The sequence below is a fragment of the Bombina bombina genome, chromosome 8 (genome assembly GCF_027579735.1).
Source record: "Bombina bombina isolate aBomBom1 chromosome 8, aBomBom1.pri, whole genome shotgun sequence".
NCBI classification, from domain to species: Eukaryota; Metazoa; Chordata; class Amphibia; order Anura; family Bombinatoridae; genus Bombina; species Bombina bombina.
This window is the reverse complement of record NC_069506.1, coordinates 220,726,640-220,754,093: the sequence shown is the minus strand read 5'-3', so window position 1 is coordinate 220,754,093 and position 27,454 is coordinate 220,726,640. Positions and strand designations below refer to the sequence as shown.

The 27,454-nt window shown below is 37.2% G+C and overlaps 1 protein-coding gene across 1 annotated transcript in view; it reads right to left on the bottom strand.

Annotated features, from left to right (window-relative positions):
- GRIK5 (glutamate ionotropic receptor kainate type subunit 5) overlaps positions 1-16,156 on the bottom strand; it is a 387,182-nt gene extending 371,026 nt beyond the window's left edge. Inside the window, exon 1 of the mRNA XM_053691035.1 lies at positions 16,066-16,156. Within this exon, the coding sequence (XP_053547010.1) occupies positions 16,066-16,156 (91 nt within the window). The remainder of the gene's footprint in view (positions 1-16,065) is intronic.
- Between the last annotated feature and the right edge of the window lie 11,298 nt (positions 16,157-27,454).

Here is a 27,454-nt window from a genome sequence, read left to right as displayed (position 1 = left end):
TTAATCATATGGAAATTCCCACATAGTTATTTGCTGAATGAAGACTTCCTTCATTACAATATACATATTTCAATCAACATCTCAAATAAGTAGGAAAAAAAGACCAAAATTAAATAATATTGTATATTACAAAGACTGTTTATTACTGATACTTAAGGGCTTGGTTACAAATGGAGTGCAAACAATAGTGCACAATCTGGTATTGTAAGCAGATGGTAGAAAAAAGTTAACCAGAGAATCATAAAGCATTCTTTATCACGCTCTATACTTTAAATGGATAGAACAGGAAGTGCTATTAGCGCTCATATTAGTCATGAGTTAGTTGTCACACGCCAGAGCAACACAAAATATAAACATAAATGACATTTCAATACAAATCCATAGTATAAAAGTAAGGAAAGAAGTCCTTAAGCAGGGGTATTAGTACAGATTTGGCTCAGAATTCAAGCGATATCTGAAATTCGTTTTGCAAAGTGACCCCCTTTGAAGTCTATTATGGGAGGGATTTAGCGTTCCTGCATTATCTGACGTCCAGATGTTAGCGCATCTTAGACTTTTGCTTGATTGCTTAAAATGTTACCTTTAACTTGTAATATGAGTAGAAAAATAAAAGCACTATTGATTTAACTCAAGAGATGTTTGGGCAAAATTGTGCTAATATTGAGTTTAATGTCCCTTTAAATACACAGAATCCCTTACTGAGTGGCATAGGCACATAGCTTGAACCTTTCCTTTAGTTGACCGCAGTAGTCTAAGGTCAGAAGGGTAGTCAGGTGATATAAGTGATGAATGGGCGTCTTGTTCTGGGGGAGGAGGACACATCAAACATTCATCAGTGGAATCAATAGGATAAATCAGGGAGGGAAGCAGCTGTGTAATAACCATGCCCCATAAAAGGAATGAGACACTAACAAAGCAGATAAAAAAGGCCAAGCATCACATACAAGGGGGTATATGTCTTAAAGAGAATGGCACTGATAATCTGAATGAAGAGGATGCCGTGCACGAAAAAGACAGCTGACAATGCCTAAACAGGCCCTGATAATCAGCAGTCATGAAGTTGTCCCCTATTTGAGAGACTGCAGCATTGTTTGAGTAAGTACTGATAACCTATGGTTATAAGGTCCCCCCATGTTAAACGCACGCACAGCGCTGTCTAAGCCTGTTGTGATCATTTGCAATCAGAATGTTTCAGGGCTTTACTGAACATTGCACTTCTAAATAAAACAGTAGCAGGGCTTTACTGAACACTGCACGAGCTTGTGCTGATAATCTGCTATAAGGACAATGTCCTACAACCAAGCACCATTTCAGCACGTCTTGATAATGTAAAGTCAGAAGAAAGTACACAGTGACAATTAAGCTTATACATTTGTAAATAATCTTAAAGGGATATGAAACCCAAAAATGTTCTTTTGTGATTCAGATATAAGGCCATATTTATCACACTCCGTATGGAGCTTGATGCCCCTTGTTTTTTCGGCAAGTCTTCAGGCTCACCGGAAACAGAAGTTATGAAGCCGTGGTCTAAAGACCTCTGCTCCATAACTTGTCTGTCTGCTCTGAGGCCGCGAACAGAAATCAACCCGATCAACCCCCTAGTGGTGATTGTGTGCAGGGGGCGATTGGGTGCTATCTGCATTTATCGATGTGCGGCGGATATGATACGATGTGCGGCAATTGTGTGGCGATGTGCGGCGATTGTGTGCTGTCTACATTTATCGATGTGCGGCGGACATGATACGATGTGCGGCAATTGTGTGGCGATGTGCGGCGATTGTGTGCTGTCTGCATTTATCAATGTGCGGCGGACATGATACGATGTGCGGCAATTGTGTGGCGATGTGCGGCGATTGTGTGCTGTCTGCATTTATCAATGTGCGGCGGATATGATACGATGTGCGGCAATTGTGTGGCGATGTGCGGCGATTGTGTGCTGTCTGCATTTATCAATGTGCGGCGGATATGATATGATGTGCGGCAATTGTGTGGCGATGTGCGGCGATTGTGTGCTGTCTGCATTTATCAATGTGCGGCGGATATGATACGATGTGCGGCAATTGTGTGGCGATGTGCGGCGATTGTGTGCTGTCTGCATTTATCAATGTGCGGCGGATATGATACGATGTGCGGCAATTGTGTGCTGTCTGCATTTATCGATGTGCGGCGGACATGATACGCTACTTTGTATCATGTCAGCTCGCACATTGATAAATATGCCCCAAAGCATGCCATTAAAAAAAATAATCTAATTTACTTACATGATCAAATATGCTTTGTTCCCATGATGTTTTGTATTAAAGAGATACCTAGATAGGTATCTGGAGCCCTACATGGCAGGGAATAGTGCTGCCATCTAGTGCTCATGCAAATGGATAAACATTCTTGCAAAACTGCTGCCATATAGTGCTCCAGAAATGGGAAATAGAAGAAAATTAGAAAGTTGATTTTTTTTTTTAAATCAAATGCTCTATCTGATTTAGAAAAAAAAATGGGGTTTCATATCCCTTTAAAAACACTGTGTATCTGTGATCGTTCACCAACTATCATACTGAGGGCTAGATTTATCAAGCCCCTGCGGCAGCAAGTTCTCACAAGAACTTGTTCGCCGCGATTTATCAAGCCGCAGTCACCAGACCGCTGCTTCCCTAACATCTTCGCCACCTCTATTGTGGCGAAATTAAATCTCCTGGGTCGAGTGCGACTGAGGAGATTGACAGCTCCTGCCCGCGCGTGATTGGCTGTGCGCGGGCAGGGGGCGGGATTGCACCCGAGCGCAAAATTGCGCTCGTGTGCAATGTTAATTACCTGCGGGTAATTTCGCCCCGCCACAGGCGAGCTGAGGCATACAGGGGCGCGTCAGTGCTCTTCTAATGATACTGCCAGTATAGATATCTTGCAAAGGTAGTGACCTCTTTTAGAAACTGTATGACTCCTAAAGGCAAAACTGTTACAATAACATTTTTTCTAGCTTCAACCCCATAATGCAAGTTAAGCATAACCTCAGGGTCCTAGACCCAAAGTGCAGTTTAACAGTAAATAGGAACACCACTAAGACCCACATTGCAGCTTAATTGTAACTGTTAACCCTGACACACTGAACACAAGTTAACCCTAGCTGTGACCTCTCCAGCACAATTAACCCTTACCATATGGGAAAAAAACATATAACTAAAAGTATGTGGATACCCCACTAATAATTGATTTCAGATGTTTCAGCCACACCCGTTGCTAACAGGTTCCAGCACATAACCTTGAAATCTCTATAGACATACAATGGCAGTACAATGGGTTGTACTGAAGGGTTTGAGCTAGGTCCCTTAGTTCCAGAGCAGGAACATTTTATTGCTACAGGATAGAAGTACATTTTAAACAACTGAGTACTTCCAGCTTTGTGGCAACAGTTTAGGAAAAGCCTTTCCTGTTTCATCATGACTGTGCCCCTGTGGACAAAGTGAGGCCCATGAACAAATAGTTTGACAAGTTTGGTGTGGAGGGACTCAAGAGGCCTGTACAGGGCCCTCAACCACATTAAACACCTTTGATAAATTATAATGGGATGGCAAGCCGGGCCCATACGGAAACTTACAAAAAAATATCAACACAACACACAGAAAACCTGGCACTCACCAACAGGCACACAGCAATGTTTAAAATCAAAAATGGGAAAGTCAGGGCTGTGGAGTTTACAGTGACTTAGGATGGGTACCCGGCCTGGTCTGAGAGTGCAGTCCTTTCCTGTGTTTTGTATGCACTCAGGGAAATTATAAAGGCCTGTGTTACCCTGGGAGTTTCCCAGTTGGTTTGTTTGTATGCATTGTGTAGGTGCTGGTTAGGGTCCCAGGAAGGAAAATACCTTGATGTGGTCCCGGGCTTGAACTGTTTGGCGCCAAATGCAACCGACTCTCCCATTGTTGCTTTTTTAAACATTGCTGTGTGCTGGCTGGTGAGTGCCAGGGTTCTGTGTGTTGCATATATATATATATTTACACACATACACACACACACACACACACACACACATATATATATATATATATATATATATATACAGTATATATATTAATAATTCAGGGATTAGTTGGCCCATTTATCAGAAACTATATCTGATCAGGGGGGCAAATTAAACCTATCCCTAAACGTTAATAAATCACTGATTGGAAATTAAAAACACCCTGAGAGTGCTTTATGTTTGGGATTCATGTAATTCACATTAGAACACAGGTAGATGAAGTTGATGATCAGATTCATTGCTTGGATATTTTATATATATTTTTCCAAAAACAGCATGGATAAAGATTCTCTTGAATGATCCCTCATTATTGTCTAGCTCCTCTTCTATCTTCCTCTATGTAAAAGAAAAGGCAAGCTCATGTCAAAACTTAGCCAACCTATTATTTAGATTAGAATTACCTAACCTGAATAATGGGTAGGCTTTAGCTTTGACATTAGGCCCCCATGTCGAGCCCCCTCCCCTTATGAATAGAGGATGTCACCCAGGAGGAGTTAGACCCCACTGGAAGATCATTTAAAGAAGATTCTTTTGCTGCTCTTGGAAACAAAAAAGCTACTAAATTTGAGGTGGGGAGTCTTGAGTGATAACTGCACTGCCGGTTTGCTAATAAGGGGTTCTTATATCTGTAAATAGATATATACAGATATAAATGCATAAATATACTGTATATGTACAAACATATAAACATATATTTATATAGAGAGAAAATAACTAATTGTGTAGTTCATTAACAGACAGGCCAGAAGGCTTGTTTTCCCACAGAAAACCTCTGGAATACATTGTTTCCAATGCAGCAAAGGATTCTGGGTAAGATATGCAAATTAGGTTCACAATGACGCACCATTTTACTTCAAGTCTGCTTTTCAGCAGATTCCCTTAATGAGAAACATCGCTGTTCACACAACTTATTAGCTTAGCTAGGGTTAGTGCAGTGATTCATAACCATCCCAGGACAGACTGTTTCGTAGTTATTGCTACTCATCAGCTGGGAGAAGGTTTGAATCACTACTGGGTAAAGTTGATTTCGGGCAAAATACAACAACATTTAAAATTAGGGGGAGGTAAAATGTGAGTTTAAAATCCTCCACTACGCACAAAATGTAGAGAAAATAACTCATTGTGTAGTTCATTAACAACTCTAGACAGGCCAGAAAACTTGTTTTTCCCACAGAAAAATCTGGAATACATTGTTTCCAATGCAGCAAAGGATTCTGGGTAAGATATGCAAATTAGGTTCACAATAACGCACCCTTTTACTTCAAGTCTGATTTTCAGCAGATTCCCTTAACGCCAAAGCATCGCTGTTCACACAGCTTATAAGCTTAGCTAGGGTTAGTGCAGTGATTCATAACCATCCCAGGACAGACTGTTTCGTAGTTATTGCTAATCATCAGCTGGGAGAAGGTTTGAATCACTGCAGGGTGAAGTTGATTTCGGGCAAAATACAACATTTAAAATTAGGGGGAGGTAAAAGGTGAGTTTAAAATCCTCCACTACGCACAAAATTGTGAACCTAATTTGCATATCTTATCCAGAATCCGTTGCTGCATTAGAAACAATGTATTGCAGAGGTTTTCTGTGGGGAAATAAAGTATTCTGGCCTGTCTAGATTTGTTAATGAACTACACAATTATTTTCTCTATATTTTGTGCGTAGTGGAGGATTTTAAACTCACATTTTACCTCCCCCCAATTTTAAATGTTGTTGTATGTATATATATATATATATATATATATATATTTATATATATACATACACATATTTAGACATGTATATGTATGTATATATCTATGTTTTCTAACACCTGAGACCTCATATCTGTAAGCATTTTTTTTTAATTATAAGACATTTTTATTGCGAGTGTAACTGTACTTTTAAATGTATTTTTAAGAAAGAGCCGCAAAAAAAACCCTTTTTGCTTGCACGCAACTGTTAGCGCGCCACTCATAATCAAGCCCTATGTAAGTGTGAATTTTTGGGAAATGTGTTAAAGGGACAGTTCACCCAAAAACTTTCTCCCCTTTAAATTATTCCCAATGATCCTTTTTACCTGCTAGAGTGTATTAAATTGGTTGCAAGTGGCTCCTTTACTCCTATTTCAGCATTTGAAATAGCTGATTTAGCTTGTGGTTTCCCAACCTATACTGAAAGTTTTGATACTGGCGTATACGCTATTGACAAGCCTAAGTAAACACAGCCAGCAGAAGAGATTACACCCTCAGTGGGGGGCATGATAGTTAAGTAATAAAATGATAATTTTCCATTGTTCTCTCTATGTATTGAGCTTTGGTGTTCCAGACAAATATAAGATAAGGAAGCAAGTCTATGTACATAAAAGTGATAACATAATGAGATCTGATATTACCTGAAGCTCAACTCATTGTAATAGGCTATGGTTTCAAAGCACAAAACCAGCTACTTCAGATACACAAATAAACCCAAAAATGCAATTTCTCAAATATTTTATACTCTGCAGTTGGTATAACAAGTCATTTAAAATACATTTATGGAAAAACTATTTTACAGTGTACTGTCCCTTTAAGTGCTTCAACTGTTCTTGCCATTTTCTCTACATGGAGGAGCCAGTCCAAACATGTTACTGGAAACTGTTAGCAAAATCCTAATCAGATCAAATGTGTGTGTGTGGCCAATTAGAGACAGACATGTAGCACTTTCAATTCTCAAAATTACAGAAAAAGGATGCAAAATAAATAATGAAAATGTACTCCATTATTTTACTACTCATAAATTAAACATCTTATTACAATGTCATAGTGTTTACTGTCCCTTTAAATTGCTCTGTGGTGCTTTCAGGAAGGTTATATGGTGCTGGAGGTCTACAGGGTCTTGTGGTTTTTAGGAAAATGCACTGGGGGTTTGAGGAGTTTCATAGTAATGTTTAACTTGCAGGAGGGTCAGAGGGGGATTGCTTGTCATTTTTAAGGTTTATACCACTAATACATAGGAAACAGAGGCAGGGGCGCAACAACAGTGGCACCGGGGCCCAAACAGCCAGTCTATAAATAGGTATGTGCAGAACGTTTACAATCCTAATGCAGGAGAAACTTTAATTAGTGCAGGCCCATTTATTCATCTATCTATTTATACTCAAAAAGCAGCATGTATATTATTACTATTGCTTACTACTGAGTTACATTTGGGAGGCCCCCAAATCTTGCACCAGAGCCCCCCTCTTGAGTAGGTCCACTATTGAACAGAGGTGGTAGTGTTTTTTTTTTCCAATATAAATTTGTATTAAGGTCATCCATTATACACATAAATACAAGCATACTGTATATACTGTGAAAAAAAAAAGAAAATAAGATACAGTGATACATATTCCAGAAATACAGTGTATCTTTTCATTAGAACAAAGTAGTATAAGTTGATATTATAATATCATTACATATGCCTGTACCATTTGACATAAATCATTAATATTATACCAACATGAGATAATTTGTTCCAAATGTAAGGACATAAGTAAAGAAAAATGTTACAACCTTTCTATAGAAAAGAACAAAAAAAAGAAAACAGCATCTTTGTACAAAAAATACGTAGTAGCTCTACCATTTACAATAGAAGAAAGAATCCTGGCGAGTGAGAAAGAGAAGAGAGGGGAAAAAAACCCAGGTGGGGGGTGAAGGAAATTTATAGATCATCTGAAGCCCTATTCTCCTTATCAATTCATCCCTAAGTATTGAAAAGGGGTCATAAGTTGTCTCTGAAGATTACTCCTATATAGCTTAAGGATTTCCAGCCATTTTATACCAAAATCTATCCTGCTGTGTTTCCGAGTTATTAGAACTGTCCAATTGTTCAATTATAAATTGTGTTTACAACAGAGACGTTAGATTATTAATAGTGGGTTCCTTTTATTCTTCCAATTCCTAAGGATAAGGTATCTCCCTCCCAAAATAGTTGTATTAATAAAATCAATATTATTTAACTCATCCCTTTTATCTAACAAAAAAATATATGCTTTTTCTCCTGAATAATATTACAACTTGTCATTTTCCTCAACCAAAATTGAATATGATGCCAAGTTGTTGTATTTTTGGGCAGCTCCAAAACATGTGGACCAGATCGGCTTCAGGTGAACTACATTGGGGTCAGACATTTTGTGAAAGAGAGTACCATTTATTTAGTCTAGAAGGGGGTATATATACCCTATTTATTAGTTTAAAATTAGCTTCTCACCTTATTGCAGATAGTGTAGCATTCTCCACACTCACAATACTACGTTTCACCTTATCTACGTCTATTGCTGGGAAAACAGAACGTCAATTTAGACAAATATCCAGAACATTGGGCTCACCAATATTGGTTAATATAATTTTATACCAATTGCTAATAGAGTGCTTGCCCATTTTAAAAAGAGATAGACCCATCTTTACACCTGGATGTGACCAACTATACCATATTAAAGTCTTTCGTTATTTCAAAAAAACAGTGACGTACTTGAAGATATGCATAGAAATCTGTATTCCTTAGACTATAGCGATCTTTAAGAGTCTCAAAGGTATAAACTCTGGTATTACTTTCATTAAATTGCCATCGATATACCAGCCCGGAATCAGCCCATCTATTAAACAACTTATTATTGAGACTGCCGATAAATTGCGGATTCCCCACAATTGGTACTAGATCCTAAATAAAGGGATTACAGTTTAAAATAGTTATAATAGTCTGCCAAGCTTTAATAATATAATATATGATGTGCCTTTTCGTAATTTTATTAGGGATAAGCTTAATGGGACAGTGTAATATGGCAGTTAAAGAAAAAGGGTAAACCAATTTTTGTTCCACTTCTAGATATGCAACATAATCCCCTCCAGTGAGCCAGTCCATAGCTACTTTAGCTAAACAGATACATTTATAGATAGATATTATGGGTAATGCTAGTCGCCCAAATTTCCTTAGTTGAGCTATTTTTCCCAGAGCTATACGACTTCTACCAGACCCTCAAATAAATAACCTGATTGAGTTATCAAGAAACTTAACATCTTTTTTAGTTATAAGCGTGGGAATATTTTGCATTAAATACAAAAGCTTAGGTTATACAATCATCTTAATTAAAGTGACTTTTGCAGTAATTGAAAGGGGTAAATTAGCCCATGTCATCAGATCTATTTTAGTTTTCAAGAATAGAGGGGAATAATTTAACTTATACCAGCTCAGAGGGTTTGTACCAATTTTTATTCCAAGATATGTAATATATTCTTCAACAATTTTAAAGGGGAGAGGTTGACCATCTTGTATTGGTGTTTTAATCCAAAGTATTTCTGATTTAGAGACATTGATTTTATACCCAGAACATGAGCCAACTTCTGAAACTAAGTCTAAGATCATAGGTATCTCTATTTGTGTATTATTAAGGAATAACAGCAAATCATCTGCATATAGTAATAACTTGAGATGCTTATCTCCAAGAGAGATCCCCTTTAGTATTTTCCTAAGAATTATGGCCAAAGTTTCAATGGCCAAGTTGAAAAGAAGTGTAAAATTAGGACAGCCTTGTTGCGTTCCCTTAGCCATAGGAAAAGAATCTGTAAGCAAACCATTTATGAATAAAGTAGAGGAAGCTTTTGCATATATGGACCTAATACAATTTAAAAATTGGTCTTTGAACCCAAATTGCCTCATTGTAAAGAATAAATGGTCCCACGTAATTGAGTCAAACGCTTTTTGAGCGTCAACAGAGAGAATAGCAAGGTCATGAATAGATTTAGTATTAGAGGTTTCAAAAAATCCAATGAAAGGAAAATTTTAAGAATATTAGCAGAGGGATTTCTATGCATCATGAAGCCGACCTGATCCACGTGTATCAGAGAGTCAAGAGTTAATTTAAGTCTATGCGCTGATAGCTGTCATTAATTTATAGTCTGAGTTTAACAAGGAAATTGGATGGTATGAATCCATTAGCTCCAAATCTTTGCCCATTTTGGGTATTAATGTAAGTTTAGAAGCAGAAATATAAGAAGATGGGGTTTACCATTAAAAAAATAGTAATTAAAAAGATTCAAGAGAGTAGGGGTTACTTCGATTTTAAGGATTTTATATAACTCACCAGGCAGAAGATCTGGGCCGGGTGCTTTGTCTAGTTTAAGTCTGTCTATTGCCTGATGGACTTCTCGCTCCGTAATAGGTGCATTTAAGATATCTATCGCTTCCATGGACAGCTTAGGCAACAAAATTCTCTGCCAAAACTTATTTTAATCATTTATTTGTGGGGCAGCATACAAATGTTTAAAGTATTTAAAAAATTCTGAAATAATTGATTCAATATTAGTTAGCCTAATTCCATCTTTAATGATAGCCTTTATACATTTATAGGACTCCTGAGTTTTAACACATTTAGCTCAAAGCTTCCCTATCTTATTGCCATAGCTTTAGAATTTAGCTCTGGATCTAAGCTCCTGGATTGACATTTTCTGCATATTAATGATTTCCCATTCCTGTTTAGCCTTAATATAGCAATTCCAGTTCATCTGATTAGGCAAGGTTGAATACGCATTATATTTATTTTTGAGATAGTTTGATAATTCAACTTCCTTGGCATAATATTTTTTCTTCAATCTAATGGTGCATTTTTTTTATTTCCCCTCTAATAACAGCTTTGGCCGTTTCCCAAAATACCTCCTTTCTTATGGCAAGAATTATTTTGTATAGCATATTAGTGCCATATAGCAACAAGCCGTTTTTTAAAGTCAACATTATTAAATAGGAAACGGGGAAAGTTATAGCTTCTAGCAGGCTCAAAACTCGAATCTCCCCACATCAAATCCAATGAATTAGGTGCGTGATACGATATAGTGAAATCCCCAATCTGCGCTTTTATATTGAGGCCAAATACTTTGTCTGAAGCTAGAAAAAAGTCAATACAGGAGAAAGATTTATACTGTTTAGATTCACAAGAAAAGGCATGGTTATTAGGATTATCCATTATGTCTTTAATCTTAAGTGTACTGCAGACATTTTTGAGACGTCTAACAGCTTTTTTACAGATCCTTACCCCCTGATGATTTATTGTTTGCAATCTATCAATATTATTAAACACCATATTGAAGTCGCCTGCAACAATTAAAATTGAGTTTGCGTGTTTAAACAATTTTTGTTCAATTGTTCCCAAAAATTCTCATCAATATTATTGGGTCCATATACAGGTACATTACATAAAGTAATTAGACATTTTCCAAAATTTATTTTTAAAATTATAAAACGTTCCCTTGGATCTAGTTCCTGAAATGTAATTCTATATTCTAGTCCTCGTTTAACCCCTTAACGATGCATGTCGTACAGGGTACTTCGCACACAACCTGGTCTTAAAAGACCAGCGACGTACCCTGTACGACATTAGGGGTTTAAAGCGGCTGGAAGCAATCCTGCTCGCTTCCAGCCGCTTTCCGGTTATTGCAGTGATGCCTCAATATCGAGGCATCCTGCAATAACACCCCTTGGCCATCCGATGCAGAGAGAGCCAATTGTGGCCGGTATCGTTGGTGGGTGGGAGCCGACTTGGGAGGCGGGTGGGCCGCCATCGATGGGCCGGGTAATGTAGAGGGGGTGGGGCAGATGGGGGCGCGCACAGGGGGCTGTGGGAGTGGGTGGGAACCACTACACTACAGAAAAGATTTTGTTATAAAAGTGGGAGAAGGGTATTTTATTTTTTAAAACTGGCAGAGTTGTTGCCAGTACTTAAGATGGCGGGGACAATTGTGGGGTGGGGGAGGGAAGAGAGCTGTTTGGGAGGGATCAGGGGTTCTGATGTTTCAGGTGGGAGGCTGAGCTCTACACTAAAGCTAAAATTAAAACTGCAAGCTCCCTACAAGCTACCTAATTAACCCCTTCCCTGCTAGCAATAATACACATGTGATGCGCAGCGGCATTTAGCGGCCTTCTAAGTACCAAAAAGCAACTCCAAAGCCATATATGTCTGCTATTTCTGAACAAAGGGGATCCCAGAGAAGCATTTACAACCATTTGTGCCATAATTGCACAAGCTGTTTGTAAATGATTTTAGTGAGAAATCTAAAATTGTGAAAAATGTAACGTTTTTTTTTTTTTATTTGATCGCATTTGGCGGTGAAATGGTGGCATGAAATATACCAAAATGGGCCTAGATCAATACTTGGGGTTGTCTACTACACTAAAGCTAAAATTACCCCAAAAAGCTCCCTACATGCTCCCTAATTAACCCCTTCACTGCTGGGCATTAGCCTTCTAATTACCAAAAAGCAACGCCAAAGCCATATATGTCTGCTATTTCTGAACAAAGGGGATCCCAGAGAAAAATTTACAACCATTTATGCCCTAATTGCACAAGCTGTTTGTAAATAATTTCAGTGAGAAACTGAAAGTTTGTGAACAAATTTGTGAAACAGTGAACTATTTTTTTGTATTTGATCGCATTTGGCGGTGAAATGGTGGCATGAAATATACCAAAATTGGCCTATATCAATACTTTGGGATGTCTACTAAAAAAAAATATATACATGTCAAGGGATATTCAGGGATTCCAGACAGATATCAGTGTTCTAACTAGCGCTAATTTTGGAAAAAAGTGGTTTGGAAATAGCAAAGTGCTACTTGTATTTATGGCCCTATAACTTGCAAAAAAAAGCAAAGAACATGTAAACATCTAAACTCAGGACAAAATTTAGAAACTATTTAGCATGGGTGTTTTTTGGTGGTTGTAAATATGTAACAGATTTTGGGGGTCAAAGTTAGAAAAAGTGTGTTTTTTTCCATTTTTTCTCATATTTTATAATTTTTTTATAGTAAATTATAAGATATGATGATCCATTTAATGGCGAGAAAAACAGTATATAATATGTGTGGGTACAGTAAATGAGTAAGAGGAAAATTACAGCTAAACACAAACACTGCAGAAATGTAAAAATAGCCTTGGTCCCAAATGGACAGAAAATGGAAAAGTGCTGTGGTCATTAAGGGGTTAAGGACAAGGCCATTTTTCAATTTCTTTCCCTTAAGGGCCAGGGCTATTTTTACATTTCTGCAGTGTTTGTGTTTAGCTGTAATTTTCCTCTTACTCATTTACTGTACCCACACATATTATATAACGTTTTTCTCGCCATTAAATGGACTTTCAAAATATACCATTATTGTCATCATATCTTATAATTTACCATTAAAAAATTATAAAATATGATGAAAAATGGAAAAAAACACACTTTTTCTAACTTTGACCCCCAAAATCTGTTGCACATCTACAACCACCAAAAAACACCCATGCTAAATAGTTTCTAAATTTTGTCCTGAGTTTAGAAATATCCAATGTTTACATGTTCTTTGCTTTTTTTGTAAGTTATAGGGCAAGAAATACAAGTAGCACTTTGCTATTTCCAAACCATTTTTTTTTTCAAAATTAGCGATAGTTACATTGGAACACTGATACCTGTCAGGAATCCCTGAATATCCCTTGACATGTATATATATATATTTTTTAGTAGACAACCCAAAGTATTGATCTAGGCCCATTTTGGTATATTTCATGCCACCATTTCACCGGCAAATGCGATCAAATTAAAAAAAATCGTTCACTTTTTCACAAAGTTTTACACAAATATTAGGTTTCTCACTGAAATTATTTACAAACAGCTTGTGCAATTATGGCACAAATGGTTGTAAATGCTTCTCTGGGATCCCCTTTGTTCAGAAATAGCAGACATATATGGCTTTGGCGTTGGTTTTTGGTAATTAGAAGACCTCTAAATGTCACTGCGCACCACATTTGTATAAGGCCCAGCAGTGAAGGGGTTAATTAGGTAGCTTGTAGGGAGCTTGTAGGGTTAATTTTAGCTTTAGAGTAGTATAGTAGACAACCCAAAGTATTGATCTAGGCCCATTTTGATATATTTCATGCCACCATTTCATCGCCAAATGCGATCAAATAAAAAAAATTGTTAACTTTTTCACTAACTTTGGGTTTCTCACTGAAATTATTTACAAACAGCTTGTGCAATTATGGCACAAATGGTTGTAAATGCTTCACTGGGATCCCCTTTTCTCAGAAATAGCAGACATATATGGCATTGGCATTGCTTTTTGGTAATTAGAAGGCTGCTAAATGCCGCTGCGCACAAAACTTGTATTATGCCCAGCAGTGACGGGGTTAATTAGGGAGCTTGAAGGGTTAATTTTAGCTTTCCTGTAGAGATCAGCCTCCCACCTGACACATTCCACCCCCTGATCCCTTCCAAACAGCTCTCTTCCCTCCCCCACCCCACAATTGTCCCCGCCATCTTAAGTACTGGCAAAAAGTCTGCCAGTACTAAAATAAAAGTTTTTGTGTTTTTTTTAATTAAATTTTTTTTTTTTAAAAAAATATCATATTCTGGTGTGTAGGATCCCCCCTTAGCCCCCAACCTCCCTGATCCCCCCCCAAAGAGCTCTCTAACCCTCCCTTCCCCTACTAACCTATAAGCCACCATTTTGGGTACTGGCAGTACCCACTTTGCAATAAAATAACTTTTTTTTTTCAAAAACCTCACTTTTTCTGTAGTTTAGCTGCCCCCCTCCATACCCTACCCCCTCCTCCTCCCAGATCACTTTTAAAAAGTATTCTTCCCCCCCCCCCCTCCTCTGCACCCACCACCCTCTCCCAGCAATCTCTCCAACAATTTTATTTTTGTACTGCGACTAGATTGCGGGTGCGTGCGCATGCGCACCCTCCCCTCACCTCCCGTGTGCACCCGGCATGGCGTACAGCTAGCCGGAAGGAAGTTCCCCAGCGATAGGCTGCCCACCCGCCTCCCTGCAATGGCTCCCACCCACCAACGATCAGCACCATCTCTGGCCGATGCAGATAAAGCCACAGAGTGTCTCTCTCTGCATCAGTGTGCCAAAAAGGTATTGCAGGATGGCTTCCAGCCACTTGAAACTCCAGTGTACGTCGCTGGTCTTTAAAGACCAGCTTGTGTAAGACGTACCCTGTACGACATGCGTTGTTAAGGGGTTAAAGAGGACTGTTACTCCCCGTTTGCGTGAAGAACAGGGGGTATAAATAACTTCCCCTACTCAGCTCATTTTAAGCTTTCTATGTCCTCTACAGAGGTGGTATTTGTCCCTGATACCTGGTTTCTATAACAAGTCATAAGGTGCTGATACTATTTATTAACCAGGAGTAGCATGCAGTCACTAAATAACAGCCCAGGTGTAATATGGTCACTTAAACTGACCCACAAAACTACAAAGTGTGTATAAAAAATGGCTACATTTGTTAGTGGCCCATTTTAGCAGCTTGCACAGTATCTAACCCAGCAAATACTTAAAGGGACATAAAACCTAAATTTGTTCATTCATGATTCAGATAAAGAATACAATTTTAAACAGCTATTTAATTTACTTCTATTATCTAATTTGTTTCACTAGCTTGGTATCCTTTGTTGAAGAAGCAGCAATATACATAGGTGAGCCAATTACATGCGGCATGTATATGCAGCCGCCAATTGGCAGCACCTGCGCCTACCCAGGTATGCCTTTCACCAAAGGATAACAAGAGAACAAAACTAATTAGATAATATAAGTAAATTAGAAAATTGTTTAAAAATGAATGCTCTATCTAAACCATGAAAGAAAAAAATGTGGGTGTCATGTCCCTTTAAGTATGAGGAAACACATTATAAAAAAGGCAGAACTTTAAATATCATCAATCCATAAATCAAAAAGTAAATATAAGGATTTATAAAACTTTATCTCCAGTATAATAGACTAAAAAGAAAAAAATCAGATAATGTGAGAAATCACCCATGATCAAATGGAACCCCAGAAGTATCTGGGCATATACATTTCTTATTTTGATTTGTATTATTATGTGTTATTTCTAAAACACCACCATATTCTAAGGGACTGAGTAAAGTTGAAAAATGGGTACAAAAATGCAGGTCATGTAAACTTAGTAATACAATACAATATAAGCATATACTTAAATATACAAGTACATACATTTGTAAAGGGGCAGATAATCCCTTCTCCAAAAAGATATTTGATAATATTGAGTTCTAGATACAAAGGGGTGTAGTACTCACCAACACGCAGAGATGATAGCAGTGAGACCCCCGGGGAGGTGACACTCAGGAGCAGTAGGAGGAGCGGAGCTCCCAGCTCAGGCTGCAGCATCTTCTTCTACTCCTCATGGAGACGGATCGGGGCGCAGCCAGGCTGGCACCACCTGCAGGGACAAAGGACAGGGTGACACTGTGACACCACCTGTAAAACAAGGGACAGGATAACAGGTAATGTTGATTATGCGAGCATGGAAATTGTAGGAGTGAAAGGATTAACCAGTTGCAGGGACATAAACATAATACAATTGACAATACAAGATGACAAGTGAGATGACGCACATATGTAATGAAGTGATCTGTAGGGAGAGGGCACATTTAGCCACTTATAAATACATTTCTGTTAATAAATTAACCTCTTTCTCTTGGTACACTTGGGACACTTTTTGGATGTATCTTTTCCAAAGATAGACACACTTTCAGTTTGTGTTCAAACTATCTTCTTTATCAAACAGTGCTTCTAGCTATACAGCATAGTTTACCATAGAGTTTTACCACAGAGCTACTGAAAGACCTGCACTCTAAAGCTCCCTCTACAGGTTGCTTCTATAATATTGCTTTAAGCACTGCTGTCTTATAGTGCTAAAACATGGGTATGCTCTTTCAGTATGCTAACAAGGATAAAAATGAAAATGAAGATGCTTAGCTCCCATGCAAATGAGCTGTTTTAAGTCAGGATATCAAGAAAATAGAGGTACATTTTATAATCAAAGTAAATAAGAAAGTATTTTAAAATTGTACACACTATCTGAATCCTGAAAATGTTATATTTATTTACACGCCCCAGTTAGTATTAAGAAAAAAACAATGCTTAAAAACAATATTAGTATGGGCAGCTGACCACTTTGTCTAATGGTAAAATTTGTCCCGTCCATAGCTAATAACCTAGATATCGAACCCAGGTATCTGAGACTGCATCTAGACATTAAATATACAGAGAAACTACGTACATTCTAAAACAATATTTAAATACCCAGTGACTGCAGGGTAATGAGAGCATGTTAAATAAAATGCAGAAGAGATTACAGTTTAACGCCCTGAAATTGCATGAAACACAGCAAATAAACATCCTGAAGCTACCCAGATAAAATAAGCTAATCACTCAAATAATACTTAATGAGAAGAGACTAGGAGATGTCACAGAGAAAATAAATATGTACTAAGCATGCATACTTAGCCTGCATACACAAAACTATTGTTAGGATCTCATGATTCGATAGGGAGAGACAGTCTAGAGGGGAATGAGAAAAAATGCTAGAAGCTTAGGGCAGTGAAAGAGGCAGAAGAAAATTAAATGGAAATGCGGAGGGCAGAGGGTAAAATTGCGAGAAAAGGAAAAGGGCGTTGGAAAAGAATTCTAGAAATACAACAAAGAGAGGGGATGGAGACAATTAGTACTTTGAAAAGTGTTTTTTTTTTTTTCAGAATGAGTTTTTTCAATTTTGACACAAATGGTATGTCTACAGTTTGTCTAGAGATGAGCTGCAATTCAAGAAAATGATGCATTCACTGTGCATGTTGAATAGGGTTACTACCAGATGTTCAGTATTTATCTGGACAGTCCAGTATTTTAGCAGGCTGTCCAGTAAAATATATACAAATATATTGGATACTTAAAGTGATGGTAAATCCAAGTATATAACAAATGCTAGGATTTGCCATCCCTAAAAATAAACATTAGTTTCTGTCATTGTTTCCTAAAAAGCGATGTTAAACTTACTTTATCTGTAAGGCAAGTATATGGCTAAAAGAAACAGACAAAAAGGGTGGTCCGGAATCAGTCTCAATCCATATAAGGTGAAAAACTATCCTTTATTCTTTGACAGTTTAAAAATATATCGCTAACTCAGCCCCTTTGGTCGCCCACAGCACAGCGCTTTCTTCAATGAGGCGACGTTTCCACCTCTAGACCAATAGCCGTGCTAGGATGTCAGTCTTTTACGTAATGATGACAGAAACGAATGTTCCTCCCTGCACACCCTGTAGCATGTATAGCTCATAAGTGTCTAGGAAAACATGGAGGAGGTGGCATCCCTAAATAGTGGGTATTTTATGGCTCTTTTTGTGCACATTGGAAGTAGAGCGCATATTACAAGTTGAAAGTAAACACGTTCAATTGAGAGCAATCAAATTTAAAGGGACACTGTAACCAAATTTTTTCTTTCGTAATTCAGATTGAGCATGAAATTTTAAGCATCTTTCTAATTTACTCCTATTATTAAATTTTCTTCATTCTCTTGGTATCTTTATTTGAAATGCAAGAATTTAAGTTTAGATGCTGGCCCATTTTTGGTGAACAACCTGGGTTGTCCTTGCTGATTGGGGGATAAATTCATCCACCAATAAAAATGTGCTGTCCAGAGTACTGAAACCAAAAAAAAGCTTAGATGCCTTCTTTTTCAAATAATGATAGCAAGAGAACGAAGAAAAATTGATTAGCGGGACTTCAGAGATCTGGTTATCTTTTACACAAGACAAAAAAGTTGTACAAAAAACATAAAAAATACAGTTACACTCAAAATAACACTGTCTGATACACATAATTTGATAAAAAATGCATTAAAAAGTCATAAGGGCTCAATATATGTGGTCTCAGGTGTTAGGAAAAAAAAGGTATGCAAAGGGATTTAATCTAGAGAGAGATATGTATATTATAATAATAATAATAGCAACTTATATAGCGCTTTTCTCTGGTTTGGGTTAAATATTCTAAAAAAATCCATAGACTATAGGCCGGATTTAACAAGAAGCGAATGCTGCTGAATTCGCCCGATGTTTCCAGCTTGTCGATCGGGATGATTGACACCTCCTGCTAACGGCCAATTGACCGCAAATGTGCAGGGGGCGGCATTGCACAAGCATTTCACGAATCATGTCCGCCCGCCATATTATAAAATGGCCCCTTTATCTTTACATTTTACAGTATGTTTAATATTTTTTCATATTTTTTTTCATATTTTATATGTAATATTTAAATAAAGCGCCTTAAGATTACTAAGTTTACATGTGAGCTAACCCAATAGTATTAAAATCTAAATTGCGAAACACAATGCGCAAAACGCATATTTTACATTACTTTGTATTATTAAATATATATTTCTATATATATCTAATAATGTTCATTAAAAATACATATCTATACCTAACCTATATACATACCTCCCAACATTTCAAAATTCAAAATTCAAAAGAGGGACACCCCCCCTCCCCCCCGCAAAAAAAATGAAATGTGGTGGGCGGGGCTTAAAAAAATCATAAGACCAAAGTAATAAAAATAAAATTCTAAATAAAGTCATATATTTTAATACACTTAGGCAGCAAATCAAACACAAGCTCAAACCACTGGTATGGCTATGTGAGCGCTGTATTTAATTAGGCTTTGCAAAGACATTGCTAAATATTTTTATCTTAATTGCACATTTATTAATACATTCTTTAAAACTACTCTCTGCATTCCCCATTAATATTCTAGATTCTGGCCTTTAAAGTCAGCAAAAATGCACAGTAGCACACTACATAGCATACACTTACACATGCAGATACACACACACACACTACATAGCATACACTTACACATGCAGATACACACACACTACATAGCATACACTTATACATGCAGATACACACACACTACATAGCATACACTTACACATGCAGATACACACACTACATAGCATACACTTACACATGCAGATACACACACACACTACATAGCATACACTTATACATGCAGCATACACTTATACATGCAGATACACAGACACTACATAGTATACACTTATACATGCAGACACACACACACTACATAGCATACACTTATACATGCAGCAAATACTTATACATGCAGATACACACACACTATATAGCATACACTTATACATGCAGATACATACACACTACATAGCATACACTTATACATGCAGATACACACACACTACATAGCATACACTTACACATGCAGATACACACACACTACATAGCATACACTTATACATGCTGATACATACACACTACATAGCATACACTTATACATGCAGATACACACACACTACATAGCATACACTTACACATGCAGATACACACACACTACATAGCATACACTTATACATGCAGCATACACTTATACATGCAGATACACAGACACTACATAGTATAAACTTATACATGCAGACACACACACACTACATAGCATACACTTATACATGCAGATACACACTTATACATGCAGATACACATACACACACTACATAGCTTACATTTATACATGCAGACACACACACACACTACATAGCATAAACTTATACATACAGATACACACACACAGTTATGGATACAGATAGACACACACACTACATCATATATGGGTATCTGTAATTCATTGTATGGGGTCCTGGGGTTGGCAAGCACATTAGCTGGCAGTCTGCGGCTGCCACTGTTCGTTACCCTGGTATTAGCACTGCTCATTGTATAAAACTGAAGGCATGCTAGTATTATCACCTGGGGTTAGATATCATCATTACCAGAGGTAGGTTAGAGAGGTCACTATTACCCGTGGTCAGAGTGTATACAGCCTTCTTACTCCTGCTTAACCCACACACCATTCCTTTTCCACAGAGAATATAACAGGTATCTAACCCTCTGAGAGCAAAGCCAGCTGCTTCTGAGTATGGGCCCAATAGAATTAAAAAAAAAAAATAATATATATATATATATATATTTTTTTTTTTTTTTTTTAAATGCCTGGGCCAAATCGGGACAGATGGCTAGCAACTCGGGACAGAGGGACAGACCCCTAAAATTGGGACTGTCCCGCAAAAATCGGGACAGTTGGGGGGTATGTATATATCTATAGGAATAGATATACATGTATATATATATATATATATATATATATATATATATATATATATATATATACATTTAAGAATAAATAGAATTTTTTTTCTGCTATATGAAGAACATTGGAATATGAAATAATATTTCATGTTGGGTTTAGTGCTCTTGGTTGTGTAAGCGAGTGGGTATGGGTGTTAGTTTTTTTTTAAGTTTTCGTGCTCCATTGACTTCTATGGGAGAAGAAGCTAATGCAGTCACAATATTTTTTTTTACCGCGTCAGGTTTTCGCTCACGCACAAACTTTTTACTTTCAACTTGTAATATGAGCGCAACCCGATGTGCGCAAAAGGAAGGTAAAAAATGTGTTGCACGCAGTCATAAGAAGCTGTTAAAATACTGCTTATCAGTCCCAATTTGTTCTTAGAGAAACAGGATTATAAAAAGTAGAAGGACAAAATCAGGTCTATCTCACAAGCTAGGCGGGATCAGACTGAAAGTTTTCCTCTGTGAAAAGCACACTGGTCTAAAAGAGGCTGCTTCCGGGTGGTAAATTGCCAAAAAACTAGCTGATGAGCTGTTGTTCATTCCTGGTAGAGCGCTTCTCTCTTCGTATGCAAATTAATATGACCCTGGGAAAGTCTCCCTATGGGTGATGGGGGAAACCAGACGTGGACTCCTTGCCCAGTGTGCTTAGAGGAATGTGGCTGCACCTCACTGACGAGGCCCATAGGAGGCCGAAACGATCATCTGTGGTTGTCATGTTCCATATTCCATGTTCAGAGGAGAATTGCCTGGTATTTCGGGGATGGACTGACCTTAGGGGAAGTCTCCCTATGGGTGATGGGGGAAACCAGACGTGGACTCCTTGCCCAGTGTGCTTAGAGGAATGTGGCTGCACCTCACTGACGAGGCCCATAGGAGGCCGAAACGATCATCTGTGGTTGTCATGTTCCTTGTTCAGAGGAGAATTGCCTGGTATTTTGGGGCTGGACTGACCTTACTTGGGGGGATCAGACTGAAATACTTCAGGAAAGTTTTACTCTGTGAAAAGCACACTGGTCTAAAAGAGGCTGCTTACGGGTGGTAAATCACCAAAGAACTAGCTGATGAGCTGTTGTTCATTCCTGGTAGAGCGCTTCTCTCTTCATATGAAAACTATCTCATAAGCTGATGGACAATTTAGATCTCTGCTTCCTAGTCCCTTAGTTTAGTGCAAAACAATCATTAAAGGGACATAGTTGTTAAAAAGTAAATTAATAATTTAATCAATTTTAAAGATACATTGAGATTGCACTATAATATTTTTAATTATGTGTAGTAAAAATAAACTTTGCAATATGATATCATTCATTATTTGTCCCCTTTTTCTGTAATTTAACTCTTAACATTGGTGCTTTCCAATTCAAGTTATAAGTGGAAGTGCAGGCTTCAAACTTTCAGCACTGATATTTTCCACACAGTCATTAGTTACACACTCTAGTGAATTATTTACTGCTGTGCATATCTGGCTTCAGCAGATGAGGAAATCTAGGTTACAACATGGTGGCACTGATTGCTGTATGGACCTGAAACTTTATACTTATTTTTCAATATTAAAACTAAACTAATATAATAAACCAATATATAATGTATTATAAACTATGTTAGAAACTATGTTAGAAACTAATATAATAAAAAAAATAGTCTGAGGCTATATCATTCTATCTAGCATTAAAGGGACACTGTACCCAAAATTTTTCTTTTGTAATTATGAAAGAGCATGCAATTTTAAGCAACTTTCTAATTTACTCCTATTATCATTTTTTCTTCATTCTCTTGCTATCATTATTTGAAAAAGAAGGCATCTAAGCTTTTTTTGGTTTCAGTACTTTTTTATTGGTGGATGAATTTATCCACCAATCAGCAAGGACAACCCAGGTTGTTCACCAAAAATGGGCCGGCATCTAAACTTACATTCTTGCATTTCAAATAAAGATACCAAGAGAATGAAGAAAATTTGATAATAGGAGTAAATTAGAAAGTTGCTTAAAATTTCATGCTCAATCTGAATCACGAAAGAATTTTTTTGGGTACAGTGTCCCTTTAATTTAGTATTTAATGTTCCTTTAAATAAAAATGTTTTTGCAATACACTTGTATTAAAGGGACATGAAACTTTGTTTTTTTAATTTTATGATTCAGATAGAGCATGTCATTTTAAACAATTTTCTAATTTACTTCTTTTATCAAATTTGCTTAATTCTCTATTGTTGAAACGAGGGATGTAAGCTCAGGAGTGTGCACATGTCTGCAGCACTATGTCAGCAGTTTTAGAAGAATGAAATTCATTTGCAAGAGCACAATATGGCAGCACTCTTTCCTGCCATGTAGTGCTACAGATGCCTACCTAGTTATCTCTTCAACAAAGAATATCATGGGAATGGAGCTAATTTGATAAAAGAAGTAAAGTCAGAAACCTTTTGTTTTAAATTGCTTGCTCTTTCTGAGTATAGAACATACAATTTTAAACAACTTTCCAATTTACTTCTTTTATCAAATTTGCTTCATTCTTTTGTCATTCTTTGCTGAAGAAACAGCATTGCACTCCTGGCAGCTAGCTGGACACATCTAGTTAGCCAATCACAAGAGATAAGTGTGTGCAGGCACCAGTCAGTAGCTAATTTCTACTAGTGTAGGATATTTGCGTATTCTTTTTCAACAAGAGATACTAAGAGAATGAAGCACATTTGAAAGTGACTTAGAATTATATGCTCGGTCTGAATCATGCAGGTTTAATTTTGACTTTCCTATCCCTTTAACACACACGCAATAAGACAATAACCAAAAAATTTTCCCCACCAAAGCTAAACTTTCATCAGAGAAAATCTAATGCATAAATATGATTAAGCAGACAGTCATTAAATTATGTAAATTTTCATTGCAAGCATTGGTAACTTTCTGATTTTAAACAGTAGCTGAAAACAAACATTTGAGTAGCTATGTGCACATATCATTACTCAAACGTAACCAGTGATTAACTGACAGGTACTGATTTAAAAAGAAAACAGCAGTATTAAATTTAAAAAAAATATTGAATGTTGCATTTTAATTTATTAATACCAATAAAACAGAGTCTAACTTATTAAAAAGTTTTGCATTTCATTTATCAGTCAAAATCTCATAAATGTAGAAAAGCTGAGCAAGATTTATGTTTTTTGGCACTTCTGGGTATAAGCTATATTGATACTTTTGGCATTTTCACCAATCTTGTGCCTGTCACTACCACCAGTGTTCACTCATAAAGAGAAATTTACCTCAGAAAATATATTGCTGCATATCATGTGTACGCAAAGGTATGCTGTCACATGATCACAGAATTGTTCTACCCATAAGTGTGTTTGTCAGCTGTTCAATATGCTGAATGGCCAGTAACTGTTCATGGGAAAAGTAGGTTTGTGATCGGACCTCAGATCAGAGCTCATGATCTAGCAGCTAATGTTAGACATTTACCATTATTAGACACCACTGCTCACAGCCTCTGTCAGTTACATGCCCAAACTATACCTCAATTGGAGCCATGGCAATGAAGCCTGTGTCAGCCATATGACCACATCTGCCCTCAGATCACATAAATGGCCCTGAAGAGTTCTGAATTCTATAGATTGAATGCCGGCCTTTCCAGAGTCAGTGTAAAGACTACAATGATCAAATTTAAATTGCAGGAAAGCCAGGAAAAATAATAAAATTGTATTGCAAACTTATTGTACTGTGTATAATTAAATGGGCATTGAATTCTAATTTTAATTTTCCATAAAATGTTTAATTATGCACAGTGGGAAAGAAATGCAATCAATTTAATTTTTTATTTTTCATGTAATTTAAATCCAAAAACTGTGCGAGAGGAAATAGCATGACAAACATCTCAGTGGACTAGAAATTCCGTCACAGCCTCCCATTAGAGATCAGGATCTGTGCCCAGAAAATATCCTTCAATTTATGTTTTTTGCAACATGAAGCATGTATATAAGTATCAGACTCCCACTTGTTTATCTCTGAAAGGGTTAATTTGCTGGGGGTTAACTGAGTCCACCCCTTTTTTTTTATTAGAGATACTCTATATAGGTTGCTAACAACTAAGATCTGGGTGCACAGTATAATTAATTTTAAATGTATCAAAAAGTGAAATGCATAAGAGTAGCACTCACCTGCGTAATCTGCCTTGATGTGGGAAAGGCAAACTCCATGCTTTGGCCAAAGTAAATAAGATTTTATACCTAAATATAGGGCCGGCTCAACTGTGGGACCAAATAAGTCCAATGGTCCCACTGCAGGCAGCACTTGACACTGAGTCAGTCACTGTCAGACCCAGACCACTCCTGTCCTCTGTCTCTATGTGGGAAGTCGCAGGCTCCCAGCAGCATAACTTCATTATACACAAATACACAGAACCAGTCAGAGGTGACATTCAAGGTAGGACAAGTGACTCTCTTCCCTAATGTCATAAGCATTAGGTGCATGCAGGTAGACAGGTTTAGTAAGGTCAGCGGTCAGGCTAGTAGGTTGACATGCTAGCTAGTCAGTAATGTCCCAGCTGGGGGCTGTCATTTCATTCTTGGACCCAGTCAGCACAATATTTTGAGGCGGTATTCTGTATTATTTGCCGACTTCGTTACGTTCCCCTATCTCAGGCCACGCCTATCAAATTTTTACAAAGCCGGTTGTTGACGCATGCGCTCACTGCAGCATTGCTACAATAAAGTGCAAAATGACGCCTAATAGCACGCATGCACCCATGCCGCAGTCGGAAAATATTACAGAAGCTGGTCAAACACAGTTTTGGCACTAACTGGGTCAGGTGGCATACAAATTGATCGTACTTATGTTTTAACAATATACATAGTTACAAGCACTTAGATCTACAAGTACTTAGTTACAAGTACTTAGATGTACACAAGTGCTTAGATGTCCCCCAGAGTGTTTGTAAATATTAATATTATGTAAAATAGGTACGATCCCAGCTAGTGCCCAAATTGTGTAGGGGCTTGTAACTATGTATACAGAGAAAACATAAGTACGATCAATTTGTATGTTAGATGTTTTATTTACTCATTGGCCGTACAGCACCTTGCTTTTTTTGCATGATCAATTTGTATGCCACCTGACTCAGCTAGTGCCAAAACTGTGTTTGACCCGCTTCTGTAATATTTGCCGACCGTGGCATGGGCGCATGCGTGCTATTTAGTGTCATTTTCACTTTATTGTAGCAATGCTTTGTAATAATTTGGTAGGTGTGTCCAGAGGTAGGGGAATGTAAGGAAGTCGGCAAATAATACAGAACACCGGCCCTGCCTAAATAATTTTAAAATGTTAGCAACTTGTAAAATTGTATCAAAAGAGAAAAATATATTTTTTTTGAGTCTATTACATCAACGTGCTGAAAATGCATGCTTAGAAAATTTGTCCTAATTAATACGGCGACAAAAAGTGAGAGGCTGCATCTATGCAAGTCTACTGGACTCCAGAAATAATTGGAAGGAAAATGGGAAAGGTTAGTTTTGATATATCCCCCTGTGATTGCTCAGACTGTTAAATATAAGAATGATTATTTCTTTTTTTATGCTTAAGAATAAATCCTTATTTAACCTTTTTTTTCTCTTTTTTTATTTTAAAAAATGGTACTAAACCATTTTTTAAGTCTTTCCTCTTTAAATGGATATTAAATATGGTATATACCGATGTGCCCAGAGTAAAATTAGCCTGAGAGTAATATGCTGATGTATTTTTTTTATTATATTATTTGTTTAAAAATTAAAAAGTAAGTATAAAGTTTTAGTATCCATAAAGCAAGTGTGCAGCCATGTTGTAACCTAGGTTTCCTTTTCTGCTGAGGCCAATTAGGAGCAGTTATAAATGGGTGACTAGAGTTTGCAACCAATGACTGTGTGAAATAAAGCAGTGTTAAAGGTACAGGAAACCCCCAAAATGTCATTTATGATTCATATAGAACATACAATTTTAAACAACTTTCATGTTTAATTGAATTATGGAATATGCTTCATTCTCTAGCAGCTAGCGGAACACATCTAGTTAGCCAATCACAGGAGTCAAATGTATGCCAGTACCAATCACCAGCTAGCTCCCACTAATGTAGGATATTTGCATATTCATTTTCAACATTGAATATCAAGAGAATAAAGCACATTTAAAAATATAAGTGATTTTAAAAGTGTCTTAACATTACATGCTCTATCTGATTCTTGCAAATTTAATTTTAAAGTTCCTATCCCTTTAAGCCTGGAATTATAACTGCATTTAGGTCATTTCCTTTTCTTGATTTACATCCCATTGCAGCATTCACCAAATTCCTTTTTTTTTTTGTTTTCTTTTTTATTTATGACTCAATAGTCACATGATAGAGTAGTGGTTTTTTTTTGGATATCAATAAAGATAGAGGCCTCTAGTTATCAAGCTTCGTACGTACCTGCCTTCGCCAACCCCAATAAGCTCGCCTAAGCTCGCCTCACATCGCCGCCGCGGAC